The following is a 21,094-nucleotide window of genomic DNA, read 5'->3' as shown; positions in this document are numbered from 1 at the left end:
AAAATACAACACTAGTGCAGAAGTCAGGTCTTAACACATTTAACATTTGCTTGCCAAAAGCAATGTCATAAAGTCAAGAAAGGTTAAAAAAGTTTACTTTTTTCCCCTCACAAAGACATAAAAATAATGGTATGAGAACTTCACAGGAAATTTTAAAAAGGTAACACATTTTTTCCTTTTAATAGTCATTGGGTTTTTCTTGGTTTGTTTCCTTGTTTGTTTTTTTGAATGGGGATTTTGGTCCAAAGTTTGGTTTTTAATATCTGCTTCTGCCTCTCCCTCTATCAGATCAGCTTCCTCCACAGCCACCACCTCTCGGTGCTCTACAGCTTGAAGTGTTGTAGGAATCACATGGAGGAGAGTACTTCCTTTCCATAGAAGGGGGAAGCCCTCTTTCTTGTCTGCCATCCTAATCATTACCACTTGAGTAGAGATCACTTCAGCTGCCTGTCTTGCTTTCTGCCATATCCATCATATGAGCTGCTGCAATCATCACAGAGACTGCATTCACCATAAGATGGCAGGGGCCCTCTTGTAGGGGGGCATCACATGAGTTACCATAACTCTCATATGAATCTCTGTAGGAACCTCCACTTGGATGATCTGAATAGTTAGAATCAGGACCATAGCCATCTCTATCACTATAGCCTCTTGATGGGTAGTCATCATGTGAACTAGAATGACCAGAGTCACAGTAAATATAATCTCTTGGTGGTGGTGCTTAATCTTTTGTATCAGGAGAACTTGGGTAATCTGTGCTTGAAATGCTGTCTTTAGTAGAATGCCCATCATCTCTTGGGGAGAAATAAACATCTCTACAAGAGGGCAGGGGTTCCCTTCAAGGTGTATCTCCATAACTATCTCTTCCATATTGCACCAGAGCCCTTCCTTCCATTCCACTGCTGCTGTGAACTGGTCCTGAAGAGGCAAATCTTTAGGAGGAAGACAGCCACTTTGTGGTGGTGGTCCCTTTTTTTATTGGAAGTGGTCCCCTGGAATAATTTATGTTAAGATTCATAGAATAGCCACCATTATCCATGTGTCCCCTCCATGAAAGAGGTCCCCTGATTCCTCCCCTTCCTCCTCCTCCACCTCTGAGACCTCTTGGACGGCCTCTGCTTTTTGGAGGTAGAGGTGGTTCACATCTATCACTTTCAAATGATGGTTTAGTGGTTTGTTCTACCTTGATGGCTTTTTGGTATAAGGACTTTCCATTCACATCTCTGGCTGCATCCTTAGCATCTGCTGGGCTTTCAAATGTGACAAAAGCAAATTCTCTTGATTTGTTGGTTTCATGATCTTTCATCAATATAACTTCTACTATTTTGCCATATTTGTCAAATACTGTTTCAAGGGATTTCTCAATTGTTTTTGTATTAAGGCCACCAATGAAGAGCTTTCCTGGGTGATCTGCTTCAACTATTTTTATGCCCTGATAAGAGTTGGAGTGGTGATGACAGTTTTAAGCTCTTATGAACTTACCGGCAGGGGCTTCATAGCAGCTCAGCATGACAGAGAGCTGCTGTTCCAAGAACAGAAGAGGGAGGCCATTAATGCTATTGTACAACAAGGGTGAACCTCATATCAAATTTTAATTTAATAAATTGACTACCCATTTGACTTTATGACATTGGTTTCAATAAGCAAATGTTAAATGTGTTAAGACTTGACTTATGTACTAGCTAGTGTTGCAATTTTCCAAGTAAAAGATGAAAACTCTCCTGTAACAGCATAGAAAAGTTCTGTTACATCAGAGGAGAAACCAAAAACATTTTGGCTCCAAATACAATACTGAACTTCATAGTTTTACTATACTTTATTTGATCAAGAGGATATATGTGAGTATGCAAAATTCCATTAACTATGCTTACTCAACACTTATATCCATATTTCAAAGGAGAAATAACACTAATTTTACTGTTTTTGAAGTAAATATAGAAAGAACTAAGCATATTTTTTATTGCAATATTCCTTTAAAAGTTAAATTTGTTAGGGTCTAGGTATAAATATAACTTACTTAATGTCACACTATCATTTTCTCATATGTACTGTAACATATAGATATAGATTATAGATGGAATGGCCAAAATACTCTTCAAAAATCATTGACTTTTATGCAGAAAAAAGGTATGTTCAAACCTCAAACAAAATACTGGAAATGAAAATGGTCTGTCATATTATGGCAGCATTTGGTCATGTAAAGATATCAAGCTTTTCCTATTTATCAAGGTACCCAACACTTTTAGATAAATTTATTTTATATAAGTCAGTCAATGAGTAAATATTTCGTATAAGCCCTGTGGCATTTTTTCTTGTGGGTGAGGTTATGGCTTAATAGATAATTATATAAATTGCATTCTTTCAGGGTATTCAGAGCATAATTGGTGAGATTAGTTGGTATTCCATTGCTCAGGAAAGATATTTTTCTTTATTTTTAAAATGTAATATATGAAATGTACTATAATAACCAACACCCAAGATGGCATCCAGTACTCCACATTTTAGATATTTATGCTCTTGTGTAGTTTCCTCCCCTATTCAATAGGTGTCTCATGGTGTATGACTTCAAAAGCTAGGTCATAAGAGGTATTATAGTTTCTACCTTGCTTTCTCTTCAATCACTTCTTCTGGGAGAAGCCAGCTGACACATGGCAATAAAACAAAACAAAAAAAATGAAGCAGCCCATGTAGGCCCAGTAAGAAGAATTCAGTAAGAAAGAACTGAGTCCTCCTTCCAAAATACAGCATTAAGCATGTGAGTGAGGCACCATAGATGCAGATTTCCTAGCTCTAGTCAATTCTTAAGATATTGGCAGCCCTGGCTGACATGTGACCAAACATCATGAGATACCCTAAGCCAGATCCACCTGCTAAGTTGGTCTTGAATTTCTGCCCAGCTAAGGTCTGAGACAATGTGCATCAAAGATAAATAATATACCATAAAGAAGAATACACGTAACATATATGTTATTATAAAACTTAATAAATACTGTGATACCACCACCACCACCACCCAAATTTATAAAATCTGATATTATTAAATGGTTGCATCCATTTCTACTTGTTTGCCCCTATGTTAGTATAGGACTTTTAAATGACTACTTATTGGTATCATCTCATTTTCTAGCAGAATATGTGTCCCTCTCCAGCTTTTGTTTTCTCTTTTAAGAATAGCTTGGCTATTTCTTTTGCCATTTCCTATATAGTTTGTTTCCAATTACCACAAGCTCAGGGTCTCAGAATCCATGAAAGGCAATTGAGATATTTGTTTGAATTGCATTTCAGACAATTGAGTATTTGACACTGAATCTTCCTATCCATTATTTCTATTTGTTTAGCTCTTTCAGTAAATTTTCATAATATTCCTCATACATGTTTCACATAAGTTTTGTTGTTTTTTTTCCCTCAGGCACCCTACATAGCCATAAAATTCGCTCTTCATTAGCTTATTTCATTTAAATTTAATTCCTAATTTTCATTGGCTTAATTGCCCCAAAAGTAGGAACATAAATATCATTATTTAATTTTTTAAGAAAAACAAAAGCATTTATTCAACATTGTATTTTCTTAGCCAAAACATATTCCATGTGACTCATGCTTATTTTTTTCCATAGATGAGCTTAAAATAATGTAATTTATGACATTCCTGATACATTGCTAAATATGATGGTAAAAATGTAGTAATAAAACTACATAAGCTAAATCAGAAGGAATCTGTCAAACTAATATGTAAAACATAATATGAAAAAAACAGCATTTCACTGAATATGTTTTATATGCTTTATCATCTACTTCATATTATGCATTACATTTAGTTATTTACTACTGAAACGGGAGACAAATACCATTTAGTCAACTTACTGGATATTACCTATAGAATATGCAGAATATTTTACTTAAGGAAAAAAATTGGTTCATTTATATAATAATTGCTCTGTGAAGAGTTAATAGTAGTCAATCTGAATTTCAATTCTATTTACAGACCAACCATGAATCTGTGGACCAGAGTACACATGAAACATTGTCTCATAAACTTTAAATTCGTGATAAAAGATTTTTAACACAATAAATATTGTGAAATTAACAAGAAGCTAAAGTGATTTCCTAAGACAAACTAGCTATGAAATCTAAACAAAAGATTCCTTAGTTTTTTACCTTTGAGTAATAGCTTTATAAAGATTCATTAAATAAATCCAAAGGTAAGTTTAATAAACCACATTTTCCCCCATTATTTTTTTTTCCTGAAAGAGAATGTGTGTGCATGTGGGTATGCACTGTGCAAGGAGGTTTGGGGAGAGGGAGAGAGAATCTTAAGTAGGCTCCATGAGCACAGAGCCTGATGTGGGGCTCAGTCTCACAACCCTGAGATCATGACCTGAGACAAAATCAAGAGTCCAATGCTTAACTGACTGAGCCACCCAGGTGCCCCTCCCCAATTCTTCAAGCCAGTCATTCTTGAAAAATAATCTAGCAGAACCTCTCTTTTAATATCACAATAAAGGCTGAAGTTGGTACCAGAGTCTTCATTCTGAATCAGTCTGGGAGTGATCAAGAGACATTTCCTTTCCAGAATCCTCATAAGTGAATTTAAACACGTATGTGTGAGCACTATCTTTTCTTTCAGTTCTGCAATCTTTTCCTGTAGAGAGAACAATTGTGATTCTCCAACTCAGGTGTACTTACTATGGCTTTTGTTTTTAAGAGCTAGGATACTAGAAGGAAGGTAGAAGTAACCTCTCAAAGCAATCAAGGAAGCATTGATGAATAAAAATGGGAACCAATGGGAAAGATTATAGATCCTGGCTCTGAGTGAATTTTCAATGTCTTTGGGAAAGGAAAAATAATTTTCCCTCTACTCTTCTAGGTTCTTGGCTGAGATCCTCCTGTAATAAAAAGATTAACAAGAGAAAAACAAAAAGTTTAATAGCATGTATACCTCATATATACATGGTAGAGACCCAGAAAAACTGAGTAATTTGTCTGAATCACCCAAGTCACATCTTAAATCTCATCTCCAGCTAAAAACAAAAGATGTTGTGCCTGGGGAGTCAGTTATGAGAGGCTACAGGGAAAAGGACAATATATAAGAGTAAGGTTGTTATGTAGATTTAAGTCACTGCCTTCTGTATAAGAGTTTCTAGAGATTTAGAGTCAATTTTCTCTTCTTGATACAGAGAAAGAGTAACCCTTACAAATGGAGATTTCTCTATAAATGTAAATATTTCTTACAAAAGAGTAAGTTCTATTCAGTTTTCAGAGCTTCACCTGTGTCTGCTGTTTCTTAAAAATAACTAGCTTAAAATAATCAATATGCCAAAGAGGAATATTTTGGGGTGGTATATTTTGCTTTCTTTCAGTCCAATGTAAGGGAGTTTCCCAAAGAGGGTTATCCCTTATTCTTCCTGGAATGCAGCCAAGGTTTTGGCTCCCCAGATCCCAGTCCTGCAGGACCCAGTGGGTATCTCACTACCATCTGCTTTGTCCTGCTCCATGGAAGTTATAAAATAAAGTTTGACAATTACTTTGTTAGTCTCACAATCACAAAAATTACCCTGTTGCAACTTAGCATAGCCCCAAAAATAGTCTTTTAATAGCTGAAGGGCTACATTTTTATGTTTTTACATTTATTTTTGACTTATGACTGAAGTAGAGAAATGAAGCTGTAAGCTCTCTTACTGCTGGGGTGTCTAATTGAGAAGAGCCTCTTGTAATCTGAAATATTTTTCTATCTCCAAGGAGTATTAATGAATTAGGTTATATAGTCTCCAAAATTGATGGAGCTTTATTTTAATGGGTTTATGGAGATTTATAAATGTATCTATATCTAGCATTTCTAAAAGTGTACAGAAAATAAAGAAGCTGAAACTTTAAATATGCTAGCTTTTTAAGAGAAAAACATTTTTCTTTTTAAGATTTTATTTATTTATTTGGCAGAGAGAGAGAGAGAGAGAGAGAGCACACAGAAATAGGCAGAGTGGCAGGCAGAGAAAGGAGAAGCAGGCTCCTCACTGAGCAGAAAGCCCAACACAGGGCTTGATTCAGGACCCTGGGACCATGACCTGAGCCAAAGGCAGACCTTTAACCAACTGAGCCACCCAGGCACCCCAAAAATATTTTTTACAGAAACTGTGAGCATGTTTAGGTAAGAATCCAAGTTCACATTTTCAAAGTGAATCTCTGAACAAATGAGGCTGGTTTCAAAACAGTGTTATGACTTTTCTCAAATTTTTATAAGTATTAAGTATAATTTAATCAATGTAATATATTTTTATTATATTAAGTTTGTTTTTTCATGAAGAGACTAATAATTCTGAAATTCACAAACTTTTTATATTGGCTTATTGTTCAGATGGCAAATTTTTTCTATACATTGATTAGGATTGTGAAAAATTTAAAACTATATTCATAATTCTGACAAAGTTCATAGACAATAATAATTATATGTAAAGTAATATGGACGTGTGTACATAACTTCCTAAGATTGTTATATGGATTCTGAGTTTTGCTCATCTGTTAATTGTTTTGTATGATAGGTGTTTACCTTGTGAAAAAGAAGTTAAATTGGTTAAGAGATATAGTTACTGTGGATAACTGAAACTCTATTAAATTAATAATAGTAGAAAAGCATGGATGTGTGTGCAAGGTAATGGGATGTGTTTTATCCAAAAAAAAAAGAAGGAAAGAAAGAAGGAAGTTGGTAAAATAAGGTGTCTATTTCAAAAGACAAATCCTGGATAGAGAAAGTAATGGAATTTTTGCAGTAAGGAAATTCAGTCTTTTAGTTTATATAATTGCAAATAATGGAACTCAAAAGAAGAATTGACATGTATTAACATTTTGACAAATTTTGCTCAATGTTGATGAGCTTATTCACAAGATAATTTATAAAGAAGAAGCTGTGAATCTTTTAGTTGGTTTTCTCTTTGTTATAATGACAATTCATCTTACAGGTTTAAGTCTTAACAAGAAGGAATAAAAAGGTTACTCTTTGTGTAATCTGCTCAGAGAGCAGAATTCAGTATTTCACTCAAAAAATTTTCAGTGCTTTGTGTTGACTCTATCGAGTTCTAGAACAGCAGTCAGCAATCTTTTTTTTTCTGTTAAATGCCATCTGTTAAATATCTTACGCTTTGAGGACTATAAGGACTATAAGATCTGTCACAAGTACTCTGTCACTACAGTGGAAAAGCAGCCATAGACAATATATGGAAAGGGGGACATTTGCCACCATAAAATGTGTTTCTTTGGCATGTGGATTATTTTCGGTTGATTATAGCGAGGGAGAGAGATATAGAGAGAAAGATGAGGGGGTAGAAGGAGAGGGAGAGAGAGAATCTCAAGCAGGCTCCATGCCCAGGGCAGAGCCTGACATGTGGCGCGATCTCATAACCCTGAGAGCATAACCTATGCCGAAATCAAGAATTGGATGCTTAACGAACTGAGTCACTCAGGTGACCATTAACTTGATTATTGTTAAGAAACAGAAGACTCAAGAAGTTTTTCTTTTTTGTCTCTCCACTAACTGCCTAAAAGAATTTAGATAGAGGACCTGCTCCAGGAGAGAGCTATCACCATAGATAATGACAGTATAATATGAATTAGGTGTGGTATACAGGGAGAAACATAGCAAAGCATGTTTGCTAAAATTCCTCTTTGTGTCCCAATGTTTCTGTACAGCCCAGCGAACATTTGTTTACTAAACATTTACTCTTTTTCATTTTCTTTTGAATTATCTGCCTTCCTTTTGAATTCCCAGGCTCCTACCCCCTTCTCCTTAGCTCTGGATGGTGCATAAGTCTCAATTACCTGACAGCTCCTGGGCCTTATATTCTTCCACAGTTCCCCTATGTACAGAATTAAATTAGGTGTGTCAATCTATCTCATGTTAATTTAATTATTATACCAGCCAAAAGAATCTTGAAAGATAGAGAAAAATTTTTCCTCCCCAAGGGTATAAAGAATTAAGTGAAAAAAAATTTAAAAATTAAGTGTAGTTGTGTTCAATATTTATGAATATTGAAACTTAATATCCCACAAAATGTCCCTAATTTAAATGTTATCAAACATTTGAAAATACAAAACTACTTTTAGCTTATGAACTGTACCCATGAACTCATGACTAGGCCTATGGGCCATCAATTGCTAACCTCTGTTATAGATTATTAAAAACTAAAAGAAAAAAAGAGTCTTCATTTTTAAAGAGCTGAAATTCTTACAACCATTTGTCACCTTCTTCTAGTTTATTTTAAAACATTATATTGACACTTGAATTAAATAGATAAGCAAATATTATTTCTCAAGTGTCCATCATCTTATTTTTTTTTAAGATTTTATTTATTTATTCATGAGAGACACAGAGAGAATGAGAGAGGCAGAGACACAGGCAGAGGGAGAAGCAGGCTCCATGCAGGGAGCCTGAAGTGGGACTCGATCCCAGGACTCCAGGATCACACCCTGGGCTGAAGGCGGCGCTAAACCCCTGAGCCACCAGGGCTGACCTCATCTTATCTTAATCAAGTACCTAAATCTCCTTTGGTAACTGTTTTGATTTTGTCTTCCCTAGACCAGACCCTTAGTTTAAAAAATTAAGATATCTTTACACATGAAAGTATCTTTGAAATTTCCCAGCAGGCCCTAGAAAATCACAAAGAATTCTTCTTTCTCCTAATTAACAACAAGAAAAAAGATACTATAAAAATTAAGATTATTTGGCTCAATTTATTTATTAATTAGCTCAATATATTTTTAGCAAGTAACCTCATAGCGTCTGGGTTCTAATCAAATAGTAAATAGCAAATGTAAACACAAGTACAATAATAAGATGATGAATAAAATAAGAGATGAATAAAAAGAATAATTTAAAAAATAAGGAAACTCAACCTTACCTGAGTTAATTTTGCACATAAAATGACTTTAATATAAAAGTTTAGGAGATTTTACACTTCACAGCAAGGTCTTGGGATTTGTCAATGTGCTCATTATTTATAATATTCAGTTATTATCCTCAAATGACAATCGATTAGAATCTCATGAAATAGTATTGGGTTGTACACCCTAATAGCTCACTTCCATTTTAATACTCTTGATTACTGTTATAAATTAACAACAGCCATTTATTCTCATCTATAGGTGAACTTTATTCTGATTTTTACTTGAAGACTCTAAGGATAGAACTCCTGTATTCAATAAAGAAGGTCAGTCAGTCTCTGTGACTCAAGGAAAGGACTACCAAATATCTTAATTATTGATATGTGAAAGAAAAGACTCTTGACCTAAAGATTGCCAAGCTTATATCACTTAGAAATCTTTCTAACAGTACTGGAGGGCTGAATTAGGCTTCCTAAGATTATTTCAGAATAAGATGATTTCATTGGAGGCAGACTGCTGATCCATGGTCCAAGGAAACAAGAATTAATTACCTAGGACTGAAAAAAACTTATGAGAAAATGTTAATAGTGTTTATTTGTTTGGAGTATTGTTGATGTTGTTTTAATATTTTACTGATGAATATACAAGGAATCACTTTTTCTTCCTTGTAGATCTCTTACCCTCAATTTAAAGTTTTTTATTTTTTTATAAATAGAAATGAAGCATTTTAAAAGGGAATCTAATTCTCAATAAAGTTTTATAATTCAGAAACAAATATTTTTAGAGTTTCCTTATTTTTGTGGTAAAGTTATTTTCATTATTTCAATAAGAATATGTCTCCATTTTACCTCAAATTGTAAAAGTTGATTGTTCAACCAAAGACATTCTGTGGTGTTATATTTAGGAATGAATCACTTTTCATCACGTACAACAAGCTCATCATTAAAGAACAAAGGCACTGATGCCTACAGAACCTTCACAGGAGACTGGCCTGGTACCTAGCTTACAAGGCTTCAGCCTCACAAGTGATAAAGTAACTTCCTGACAGGCCAAACACCTTAGCATATTTTGGGGAACTTGAGGAAAGGGGAATTTACTAATTCTATGGATACAACAGTAAAATCTATGGGAGAAATTTTCCTGGCCTTAACTTCCTAGCCTAGACTTTACAGAATCTTTTAAATGGTTCTATCTTGGATTCTTTAACAAACTTTACAAACAAAAGGTCAGTATCTGTTAAATGCTACATGATCAAGAAAGCTTATGGGGTTATTTAACACCTCTTATTGCATTTGTGAAAATAAATAATCTAAACTATAATAAGGCCAACCTTTTTTTTCCTGATTGATATTTAGAGATTATTTATGGCCCAAACAGGGAATGCTATGTATGGACTGAATGATTATGTCCTCCTAAAATTCATATGTTGAAACCCTAATCCCCAAAGTAATGGTATTTGGAGATGAGACCCATGGATCACAATTAGGTCATGAAGGTGGAGCACTCATGAATAGAATTAGGGCCTTTATAAGAAGAAACATGAGGGATATAATTTCTCTGTTTTTGCGACATGAAGACACAGCAAGAAGACGGCCAACTGCAAACCAGGAAAGGGTCCTCATGAGAACCCATTCATGCTGACACCTTGATGTTGGTCTTCCAGACCTTCATAATTGTGAGAAATAAATGTTTTAGCTACCTAGTATTTTATTTGCTATACTGGCCTGACCTAAGACAGGGAGATTCTTAAGAAAATTATTAAAACTGGACAAAAAAGGCAGAAAATGTGGGAGGTGTGTCTTTTCAATGTTATTCTAATATTGTTTAATAAATTCAACCTAGGATTATATAATTTTCTAGGAGAATGTACTTGTGTTTACATTTGCTACTTACTATTTGATTAGAACCCAGACACTATGAGGTTACTTGCTAAAAATACAAGTCTCTCTCTGATAGAAAAGATAATCCTGATGGTTATGGTTTGATTATCCCATAGGACAATAATGAGTTTTGTATCTAACCTAGCAGGCTTACTTTTAAACATTTTAGATATTTTCTTGTTTGACTGTATAAACTCTTTTTCATGAAATATCTTAGAGTCAGTTTTACCATCTTAGTGGTTTTCCTCATTAGTTAATGAGTTGAATAAAATGTTTATTATATTTGTGTAAGTCATTTTTAACTTTTTAAAAGTCATACTTTGACCCATATAAGGTATTCATGCTTATAGAATCTTGAGTTTTAATATAAATAGAATAATTCATAAATAGAAGCCTTCTCATAAGGCTTCAATATCATATAGAAGAAAATAAGACCAAAATTTAGTTTCCTTTTACTCTGAGTTTTTTAAAATTTTCTGATGCAGACTTTAAATTAATTAGATGTGTATCCTATAATAGCAAAGAGGATAACAGACATTCTGAATGCAGATTAAATGGTCTTAATGTCATGAACCAGAAATTTGTCTCTAGAAGTAACTGATCCTATTTTCCAATTACTTTCAGAAATGACAGAATAATAGCAAATCTGCCAAAACCAAAATTGTTTTTGGTAGATATTTTCCAAAGGTCATATTGTGAATACTAATGAAGCCAATGCAGCAATTTGTTTAGTTATTTCAACGTATATTTAGTAGCTCACTCAAACCTCACAAGCCCCTGAGAAATGTTGTTGCACAAAAATCAGAATTTCTTCCCCCCACAGGAGCAATACTGAAATTTTCCTTTGGCCAAGGTGGATCACTAAATACACTTGCACTTATAACTTTCTTGTGTAAAGTATGTATACTGTATATCATAAGATGGAACTCTGGGGTCTTTATCAACCATTTGCTATGGCATGTGAACTAATGGCAAATGTGAACTAATGTTTGTAAGAAAAAAGCTGAACTAGTCTACAAGCAAAATTATCTGGAGGTGAGAAAATATGTTGTCATTTCATCTGGGTGAGAATAAGGTCCTTTGCTATCTTAATTTGAATACTCACACAACCCACCCCAGTGTGTAGTCCTTAAACTGACCAACAATTATCAACATATAACATATACCTTACTGTTATGTTCATTTTCTCTTTTCCTTACTAATGTATAAACTTCATGATATCAGAGATTTTTGTCTGTATTCTCTTTTCCTGCTATAAACCTATCAGTTAATAAATGTGCCTGGTAATAGTAACTGCTCAATACATATATATTACATAAATTGAATGAAGTAGATGAATGAATGAATGGATGGGACTTACTGAAGTCCATTTAATACTATGATAATATAAGAAAAATGTTTTTTCTTGGAGTGGGAGAGAGAGAAAGAGGGGGGATAGGAGAGGGAGAGAGAATCTTAAGCAGGCTCCATGCCCAGTGCAGAGCACATGTGGAGCCCAATTTCATAACACTGAGATCATGACCTGAGTCAAAATCAAGAGTCTGATGTTTAACTGACTGAGCCATTCAGGCACCCCAATATGAGAAATTTTTAAACAGATCCAAGTAGCTCCCATTTGATGTTCCCTTTTATTATATAGATTCATATGTTCTGAATTTAAATTTTTATGTTAGATTCACCTTAGATTTTTATTTTGCTTTAGCAAAGCTTAATGTTTAATAAATGACAGAAATTGTCATCCTCTGTAATTATTATAGATTACATATTACCATCCTACAAATTCAATAACTTATAAAGTTTTTTCTTTTCATTGTGGTACTTTTCTTGTATATTTTTATAGGTCCTCTCCAATTCCATTGCTAATCAGACAAAGTATAAATTAAAAATAAATATCACTTACAACTAACCCATGAAAAAACATTTTTAAAACTCTAAAATGATTGTTAAAATATTATTCATATACCTATTCTATCAAAACCCTTCAGAAAACAAAGAAAGTTAATAAGAAATACTTCTTCCTACTTTGTATCGGTGAACAATTATGAATTTTGAATAATTAAATAATTCCTACAAAACTTTTACATACATTTAAGTTAATTATTATAGCAATGAAAGTTTTTTTTTTCTTTTAGGATATGTGCTATAACAGCATTGGTAAGAGAAGTGCAACATTTTATTTTGAGAAAAATATAATCAAAGGCAGGTAGTGTAGAAAAATCATTAAATATATGTAAAAATTACATTCTAACTTCTAGGGGGCTTTACCTTCTATGTAGTAAGTTCAAATAAAAAATTACCAGCACAAAAGTAAGTTATGAGGTTGTAATAATTCACCATCAATTTACATTGATCAAATATACTCATTTTCCCACAAATGCTAACTAATCAGTGTATAGTTGATTAAATGAAACAAAAGATCTGGCATTGCCTATGAATATATATTTTGTCATCTACAGTACATTTAACATTCTAATTGCTATTTTGAACTGTAAATATAAAAATAAAAATATTATTGGAGTTTAAAATTTAGTTGAAAGTACTATAAAAGAAAAAATTCAAATACTGATAGGTGGTCTAAACACAACATTTATTTGTGTACCAAAATAGTTTTTGTAAGTTAGTCTCTAGAATCAGTAATAATTTTCTCCTTAAGAATGCTACAGATAGGGGCAAGATGGCGGAAGAGCAGGGTCCCCAAATCACCTGTCCCCACCAAATTACCTAGATAACCTTCAAATCATCCTGAAAATCTACGAATTCGGCCTGAGATGTAAAGAGAGACCAGCTGGAATGCTACAGTGAGAAGAGTTCGCGCTTCTATCGAGGTAGGAAGACGGGGAAAAAGAAATAAAGGAACAAAAGGCCTCCGAGGGGGAGGGGCCCCGCGAGGAGCCGGGCTGAGGCCGGGGCGAGTGTCCCCAGGACAGGAGAGCCCCGTCCCGGAGGAGCAGGAGCTGCACCAACCTTCCCGGGCGGGCGGAAAGGGGCTCGCAGGGAGTTAGAGCAGGACCCAGGAGGGCGGGGATGCCCTCGTGCTCCCTGGGACACTAACAGACACCTGCGCCCTGGGAGAGTGCGCCGAGCTCCCTAAGGGCTGCAGCGCGCACGGCGGGACCTACCGGAGCAGCTCGGAGGGGCTCGGGAGCGGCTCCGCGGAGGGGGCTGCGGGGCGGGAGCGCGAATCCCACAGCGCAGGCCCCGGAGCACAGGGCGCCGGGACACAGCCCAGGATCCGGCCTCCCCCCGGGACAGGAGGAGGCCGGGAGAGCCCAGGACAGCGAGGACGCTCCTGCCCCGACCTGAGCAGATCAGCGGCCCCGCCCCGGAGCCTCCAGAGCTGCCATAGCAACTGCGGCTGTTCCTCCTGGGGCCCCACGGGGTAAACAACCCCCGCTGAGCCCTGCAGCAGGCAGGGGCAGAGCAGCTCCCCCAAGTGCTAACACCTGAAAATCAGCACAGCAGGCCCCTCCCCCAGAAGACCAGCTGGACGGACCAGTGATACTCCGCCGTGTTCCAATACAACTTGTTTTTGGCCACTCTGCACTGAGCAAAATGACTAGAAGGAAAACCTCACCTCAAAAGAAAGAATCAGAAACAGCCCTCTCTCCCACAGAGTTACAAAATCTGGATTACAATTCAATGTCAGAAAGCCAATTCAGAAGCACTATTCTACAGCTACTGGTGGCTCTAGAAAAAAGCATTAAGGACTCATGAGACTTCATGACTGCAGAATTTAGATCCAATCAGGCAGAAATTAAAAATCAATTGAATGAGATGCAATCCAAACTAGAAGTCCTAACGACGAGGGTTAACGAGGTGGAAGAACGAGTGAGTGACATAGAAGACAAGTTAATGGCAAAGAGGGAAACTGAGGGAAAAAGAGATAAACAATTAAAGAACCATGAAGACAGATTAAGGGAAATAAATGACACTCTAAGGAAGAAAAACCTACGTTTAATTGGGGTTCCCGAGGGCGCCGAAAGGGACAGAGGGCCAGAATATGTATTTGAACAAATCCTAGCTGAAAACTTTCCCAATCTGGGAAGGGAAACAGGCATTCAGATCCAGGAAATAGAGAGATCCCCCCCTAAAATCAATAAAAACCGTTCAACACCTCGACATTTAATAGTGAAGCTTGCAAATTCCAAAGATAAAGAGAAGAACCTTAAAGCAGCAAGAGACAAGAAGTCCCTGACTTTCATGGGGAGGAATATTAGGGTAACAGCAGACCTCTCCACAGAGACATGGCAGGCCAGAAAGGGCTGGCAGGATATATTCAGGGTCCTAAATGAGAAGAACATGCAACCAAGAATACTTTATCCAGCAAGGCTCTCATTCAAAATGGAAGGAGAGATAAAGAGCTTCCAAGACAGGCAGGAACTGAAAGAATATGTGACCTCCAAACCAGCTCTGCAAGAAATTTTAAGGGGGACTCTTAAAACTCCCCTTTAAGAAGAAGTTCAGTGGAACAATCCACAAAAACAAGGACTAAATAGATATCATGATGACACTAAACTCATATCTGTCAATAGTAACTCTGAACGTGAATGGGCTTAATGACCCCATCAAAAGGTGCAGGGTTTCAGACTGGATAAAAAAGCAGGACCCATCTATTTGCTGTCTACAAGAGACTCATTTTAGACAGAAGGACACCTACAACCTGAAAATAAAAGGTTGGAGAATCATTTACCATTCAAATGGTTCTCAAAATATACCCTAAAAACTATAGAACACTTCTGAAAGAAATTGAGGAAGACACAAAGAGATGGAAAAATATTCCATGCTCATGGATTGGCAGAATTAATATTGTGAAAATGTCAATGTTACCCAGGGCAATTTACACGTATAATGCAATCCCTATCAAAATACCATGGACTTTCTTCAGAGACTTAGAACAAATTATTTTAAGATTTGTGTGGAATCAGAAAAGACCCCAAACAGCCAGGGGAATTTTAAAAAAGAAAACCATATCTTGGGGCATCACAATGCCAGATTTCAGGTTGTACTACAAAGCTGTGTTCATCAAGACAGTGTGGTACCGGCACAAAAACAGACATATAGATCAATGGAACAGAACAGAGAACCCAGAAGTGGACCCTGAACTTTATGGTCAACTAATATACGATAAAGGAGGAAAGACGATCCACTGGAAGAAAGACAGTCTCTTCAATAAATGGTGCTGGGAAAATTGGACATCCACATGCAGAAGAATGAAACTGGACCACTCTCTTGCACCATACACAAAGATAAACTCAAAATAGATGAAAGATCTAAATGTGAGACAAGATTCCATCAAAATCCCAGAGGAGAACTCAGGCAACACCCTTTTGAACTTGGCCACAGTAACCGGAGAAGGACAAACAGTGTATGTTCTCATTCATTTGGGGAATATGAATAATAGTGAAAGGGAATATAAGGGAAGGGAGAAGAAATGTGTGAGAAATATCAGAAAGGGAGACAGAACATAAAGACTTCTAACTCTGGGAAATGAACTAGGGGTGGTGGAGGGGGAGGAGGGTGGGGGGTGGGGGTGAATGGGTGACGGGCACTGAGGGGTACACTTGATGGGATGAGCACTGGGTGTTATTCTGTATGTTGGTAAATTGAACACCAATAAAATTAATTTATAAAATTAAAAAAAAAAGAATGCTACAGATATTTAGTAGGGATTTTCAAGTTACGATGGCAGATGACCACTAGTTTTCCCTCCAACCATTGGAATATACATTAAGTCTTCCAAAAAGTTGCAAAATTTTAACAGGATTGGAAACTAAGAATCTTTAATCTTCAAGGCTCAAAGAAGTATTTTTATTTACTAAAGCATAAGTAAGCTCATGAGGCAGAATAGGAGGGACAACAGAAATAAGGAGGGACCATAAAAAAAACTTCGTCATCTATCTGTTAAATTAATTAACTCTCCCCCTCAAAAAAGAGAGGTGTATCATCTGTCTTCCCCAATCTGCCCCATTTATGACTCTCATTTTACAATCAGTACCATTCTGAGTTGAGAGAACTATGAGAATGGTGTCCTTTGGAGCATGTAGTTATTTATCACCTCTGCTGAGGGGTGAAAAGAATTTCTAAGACTATCTAGAAACAGATCTCAACCTCATGGGCATACAACCAGGCAGTGAGACCAAGATATGCTTCCTTAGACCAGAAAACTCAAACATTACAAACAGCATTACATTACAAAAAGAAAACTTACAATTACAAAAGAGCAACAATAAAAACTATTTTGCACCAGGTGCTGCATGGCTGATCAGTTCTTTGTTTTGCAAATAAAGAAAATAATTTTAATCGTCATTTCATAGTTATTATAAGAAAGGAGAATTCACTTAGACCTGAAACTGACATAACAACAGCTAAAATTTTATATCTTCTATTTCATAGATGTCACAAATCACAAAAACAACAATTAGAAAACAAAACAAAAACCCATGAGTAGAAACTAGTTTTAAGAAACTGATGTTACATTCTCAGTAAGAGTGTTGAAATCTATGTGAAAACATAAGAAACCATGATCAAAATTGAGTTGATATCAAAGTCAGGAGGAAAGGAATAGAGAGTTCAGTGAGAGGAGGCAACATGGCAAAGATTTAATACTGTAGACTGAATTTCAGTTAGTCGAAAACAATGAAGCATAGTGATGGTGTTGCAGAAACTTAATCCATCCTGTGGAGGACAAATGTAGGACACTTTCCCTGAACACAGTATAACAAAAAAAGGGGAAGACAATCACAAACTACAGGATAAGACATGGGGAAGACAGAATGAGAAAATTTATTTTCCCAAGGAGGAAATCAAAACCAAAGAGTAATGAAAGAAAATCAATAGAAGATATAATTTAAGAAAACATTATACAACTGAAGAAAGTTTTGACTTATAAGACAAAGTGCTTACCTAGAAAAATACCTCAGCTTATCCTAGTGAATTTGTAAAACATTTCAAGAAAAAAATTAATAATTCTAAAATCAAGGAGGCAGAAAATCAGTCTTACTCTAAGGAATAAAAAATGACCTTTGAAACTTCTGCAATAATAAATGCAGAAGAGAGTAGAGTAGAATCCACAGTATTTTGAGAAAGAAAGTAAAAAATATTTATATGCTAGGTGGTTTGTCAGTTATGTTATGTGCAAAGAGCAGAGAAAGTAACTACCCATGTTCTCTTAAAAGAAGCACCTGAAGATATATTCTAGTCAGCACAAATATAGATTAATTGAGTCATAAAATAGTTAATGATAGCTATATGTAGTACCATTATTACAGACGACACTATGTTAGGCACTAAGGACAAAAATTTCACATAGTACTAGAAGGTGATACTTGTACTTACACATTGCTAGAGAGAGAATCAGGAGATATGACCCAGAGAGGGAATCAAAAAGGATCCCTGAGAAAGTTTTCATTATGTTGAGAACTAAAGAATGGTAGTAGTAATCAGAGTCATTGGGATGAAGGGTAGGTATTTTCAAATATTCTGCAAAGAAAGTAACCAAGACACGGAGATGGAACTGAAAGAAGCCACTGTGGCTACAGAGGAGAGAAGCGGATCATAATGCCACATGATGCATATGTAGTAGTAGGGACCAGAATATGCATGGCCTTATAGGCCATATTAACATTTTTGGTCTTTATCTGAAAATCATGGGAAAACTATTGACTGATTTAAGGTAAGAGAGTGTGTGTGTGTTTTGTCTGTGTGTGAGGTATATGTTGAAATTTACATGTTTGAAAGTTCACACTGGAATTTAGGGATAGATTAAAAGGGGACAATTTGGATATAGGGAAGTTATCTATGACACCATTTTATTTGGGCACTTCCAGAGATGAAGAATTAGAGTGGTGGTGACGGAGACAGAGAAAGTACCCATCTTAATGATATACCAGACTGAAAAGTAGGTTTTTTTTTAACATATTTTTTTATTTTTTTTAATTTATTTATGATAGTCAGAGAGAGACAGAGAGAGAGAGAGAGAGAGAGAGAGAGAGAGAGAGAGAGAGAGAGGCAGAGACACAGGCAGAGGGAGAAGCAGGCTCCATGCACCGGGAGCCCGACATGGGACTCGATCCCGGGTCTCCAGGATCGCGCCCTGGGCCAAAGACAGGCGCCAAACCGCTGCGCCACCCAGGGATCCCCTGAAAAGTAGGTTTTTGATGTGTGCAATTGATTGGACATTAATAGTCTTTCATTAAGCTAAAATATTGTAGAAGTTGGGGGTTCGGTGTTGGGGAGAATGTTCCATGTACAGGGTGGGGGGAAATTTTAAGTGTGAGTATCCTTTGGGACATTTAAAAGATAATCTCAGATTTCAAGAAAGCAGTTGAGTCTGGATTTCTGAGGAGAGTTCTCAGACAGAAATACAAGTCTGTGAGTCATCACAAGTGGGATTTATTAAAAACGTTGAAACTGGATAAGACAGAGAAAAGAGCTCACAAATATACAAGCCTGGTAAAGATTAACTGATACTAAGCCCTGAAAGAAGTTAAACTAAGAATAAATATTTTTACAGACATAATTTTTAAAAAGGATTCCTAAGAGAACATATTTAATAAATGGCTTTAATAAGATAAGAGTTTTCTTTCTCATTTAAAATAAGTTACATGTGTATGCAATCCGGGACTCAATTGGCACTTCCAAAGTTACCATCATCCTTAGCAAGTAATTTTGATTCTCAAGTTCTCTGGCTCCAAGATTCCTGCTATAGCCCTACTTCATGTCCTTATTCTAAGCAGGAAAAGGAAGAAGAATGTAGAATATCCAGAAGACTTACCTGATTTATGCTTCAACTCTTTGCTCACTCTTGGTTGCAATGTTACTAGGAAATGTAGTTTTGGGCTGAACACATGAAATGTGCTTTCTGTTAGTAAAGAAGAGAATAGACACGTAGGGAGGCAACTGTGGGAAATCACTCTTATACACTATTGTTTATGGTTTATATTATTACAGACTTTCTGAATGAAATTTTGGCAAACTTTATTCAAATATTTAAATTTTATATACTTCTGATGAAGTGTTTTCATTTTTAGGAAGCCATTGTAATTAAACAGATAAATTCTGTCTCACCAAGCAGATTTGGGAAGTTTACAGCTATGGTCATCCTGGTATTTAGATTGGAAACAATCCAAATGTCAAGAAAACCAGTCAAAGTTGTAGGTTCTGGATATCAACTAATTAATTCTTGAGTGGGGCATGGGATGTAGTTGTGCCCTTTAAGGTAAGTGAAACTGGATCCCTGGTCCCATTATTTTAATTATAAAGCTTCAGTAATTATATCAAACTTGAATCTTTCTCTTAAGTTTTGATATCTTATACTCTGGTCAGCTTTCCCAAAGTAATCTATTCTTTCACTCTCACTTGTCCAATGCTCTATAGCCTGGTGCCAATTAAACACTATATATCGATCTAGTCTGTTATCAGTATTGAAAACAAGTAAGCTTTATCATCATCCAATTATATTTAGTTTTGTCATTTGGAGATTTCATGTCGTAGACAGTGAAGAATATGATATTTGGTCCATTCTTCCTCTTTCATAAGCCATTTGAAATTTCTTTCTTCCCATATATGGTGGGAAACCACCAGCTATAATCAGGATCTTAATTTTCTATAGGATCTTAATTTTCCTAAACAATTTGGCTTGCATAACAAATATTGAGAAAAGTATAAATTACTCTTCATAAAAACATATTTTTTTAATTTTAATTTTTATTTATTCATGAGAGACACACAGAGAGAGGCAGAGACACAGGCAGAGAGAGAAGCAGGCTCCTCACAGGGAGCCTGACACAGGACTCGATCCCCAGATGGGGATCACCCCCTGAGCCAAAGGCAGATGCTCACCCGCTGGGCCACCCAGGAATCCCCATAAAAAGATAATTAACAGAGGAGGAGGGGCAAGACGGCGGAAGAGTAGGGTCCCCAAATCACCTGTCCCCACCAAATTACCTAGATAACCTTCAAATCATCCTGAAAATCTACGAATTCGGCCTGAGATTTAAAGAGAGACCAGCTGGAACGCTACAGTGAGAAGAGTCCGCGCTTCTATCAAGGTAGGAAGACGGGGAAAAAGAAATAAAGAAACAAAAGGCCTCCGAGGGGGAGGGGCCCCGCGAGGAGCCGGGCTGAGGCCGGGGCGAGTGTCCCCAGGACAGGAGAGCCCCGTCCCGGAGAAGCAGGAGCTGCACCAACCTTCCCGGGCGGAAAGGGGCTCGCAGGGAGTTAGAGCAGGACCCAGGAGGGCGGGGATGCCCTCGGGCTCCCGGGGACACTAACAGACACCTGCGCCCCGGAGAGTGCGCCGAGCTCCCTAAGGGCTGCAGCGCGCACGGCGGGACCGGAGCAGCTCG

General features: G+C 36.6%; 1 protein-coding gene across 1 annotated transcript; it reads right to left on the bottom strand.

Annotated features, from left to right (window-relative positions):
• Positions 1-507: 507 nt before the first annotated feature.
• Positions 508-1,497, bottom strand: LOC129517865 (RNA-binding motif, single-stranded-interacting protein 2-like). Its single transcript, XM_055338002.1, has 3 exons — positions 1,483-1,497; positions 1,198-1,432; positions 508-872 (listed from the first exon to the last, which is right to left on the bottom strand). The coding sequence occupies exons 1-3, from the start codon at positions 1,495-1,497 to the stop codon at positions 508-510; spliced, it is 615 nt and encodes a 204-aa protein (XP_055193977.1).
• Between the last annotated feature and the right edge of the window lie 19,597 nt (positions 1,498-21,094).

Source organism: Nyctereutes procyonoides, unplaced genomic scaffold (assembly GCF_905146905.1).
Source record: "Nyctereutes procyonoides isolate TBG_1078 unplaced genomic scaffold, NYPRO_anot_genome, whole genome shotgun sequence".
Lineage (NCBI taxonomy): Eukaryota > Metazoa > Chordata > Mammalia > Carnivora > Canidae > Nyctereutes > Nyctereutes procyonoides.
The sequence above is the reverse complement of the archived record's forward strand: the minus strand, read 5'-3'. Positions and strand labels throughout refer to the sequence as shown.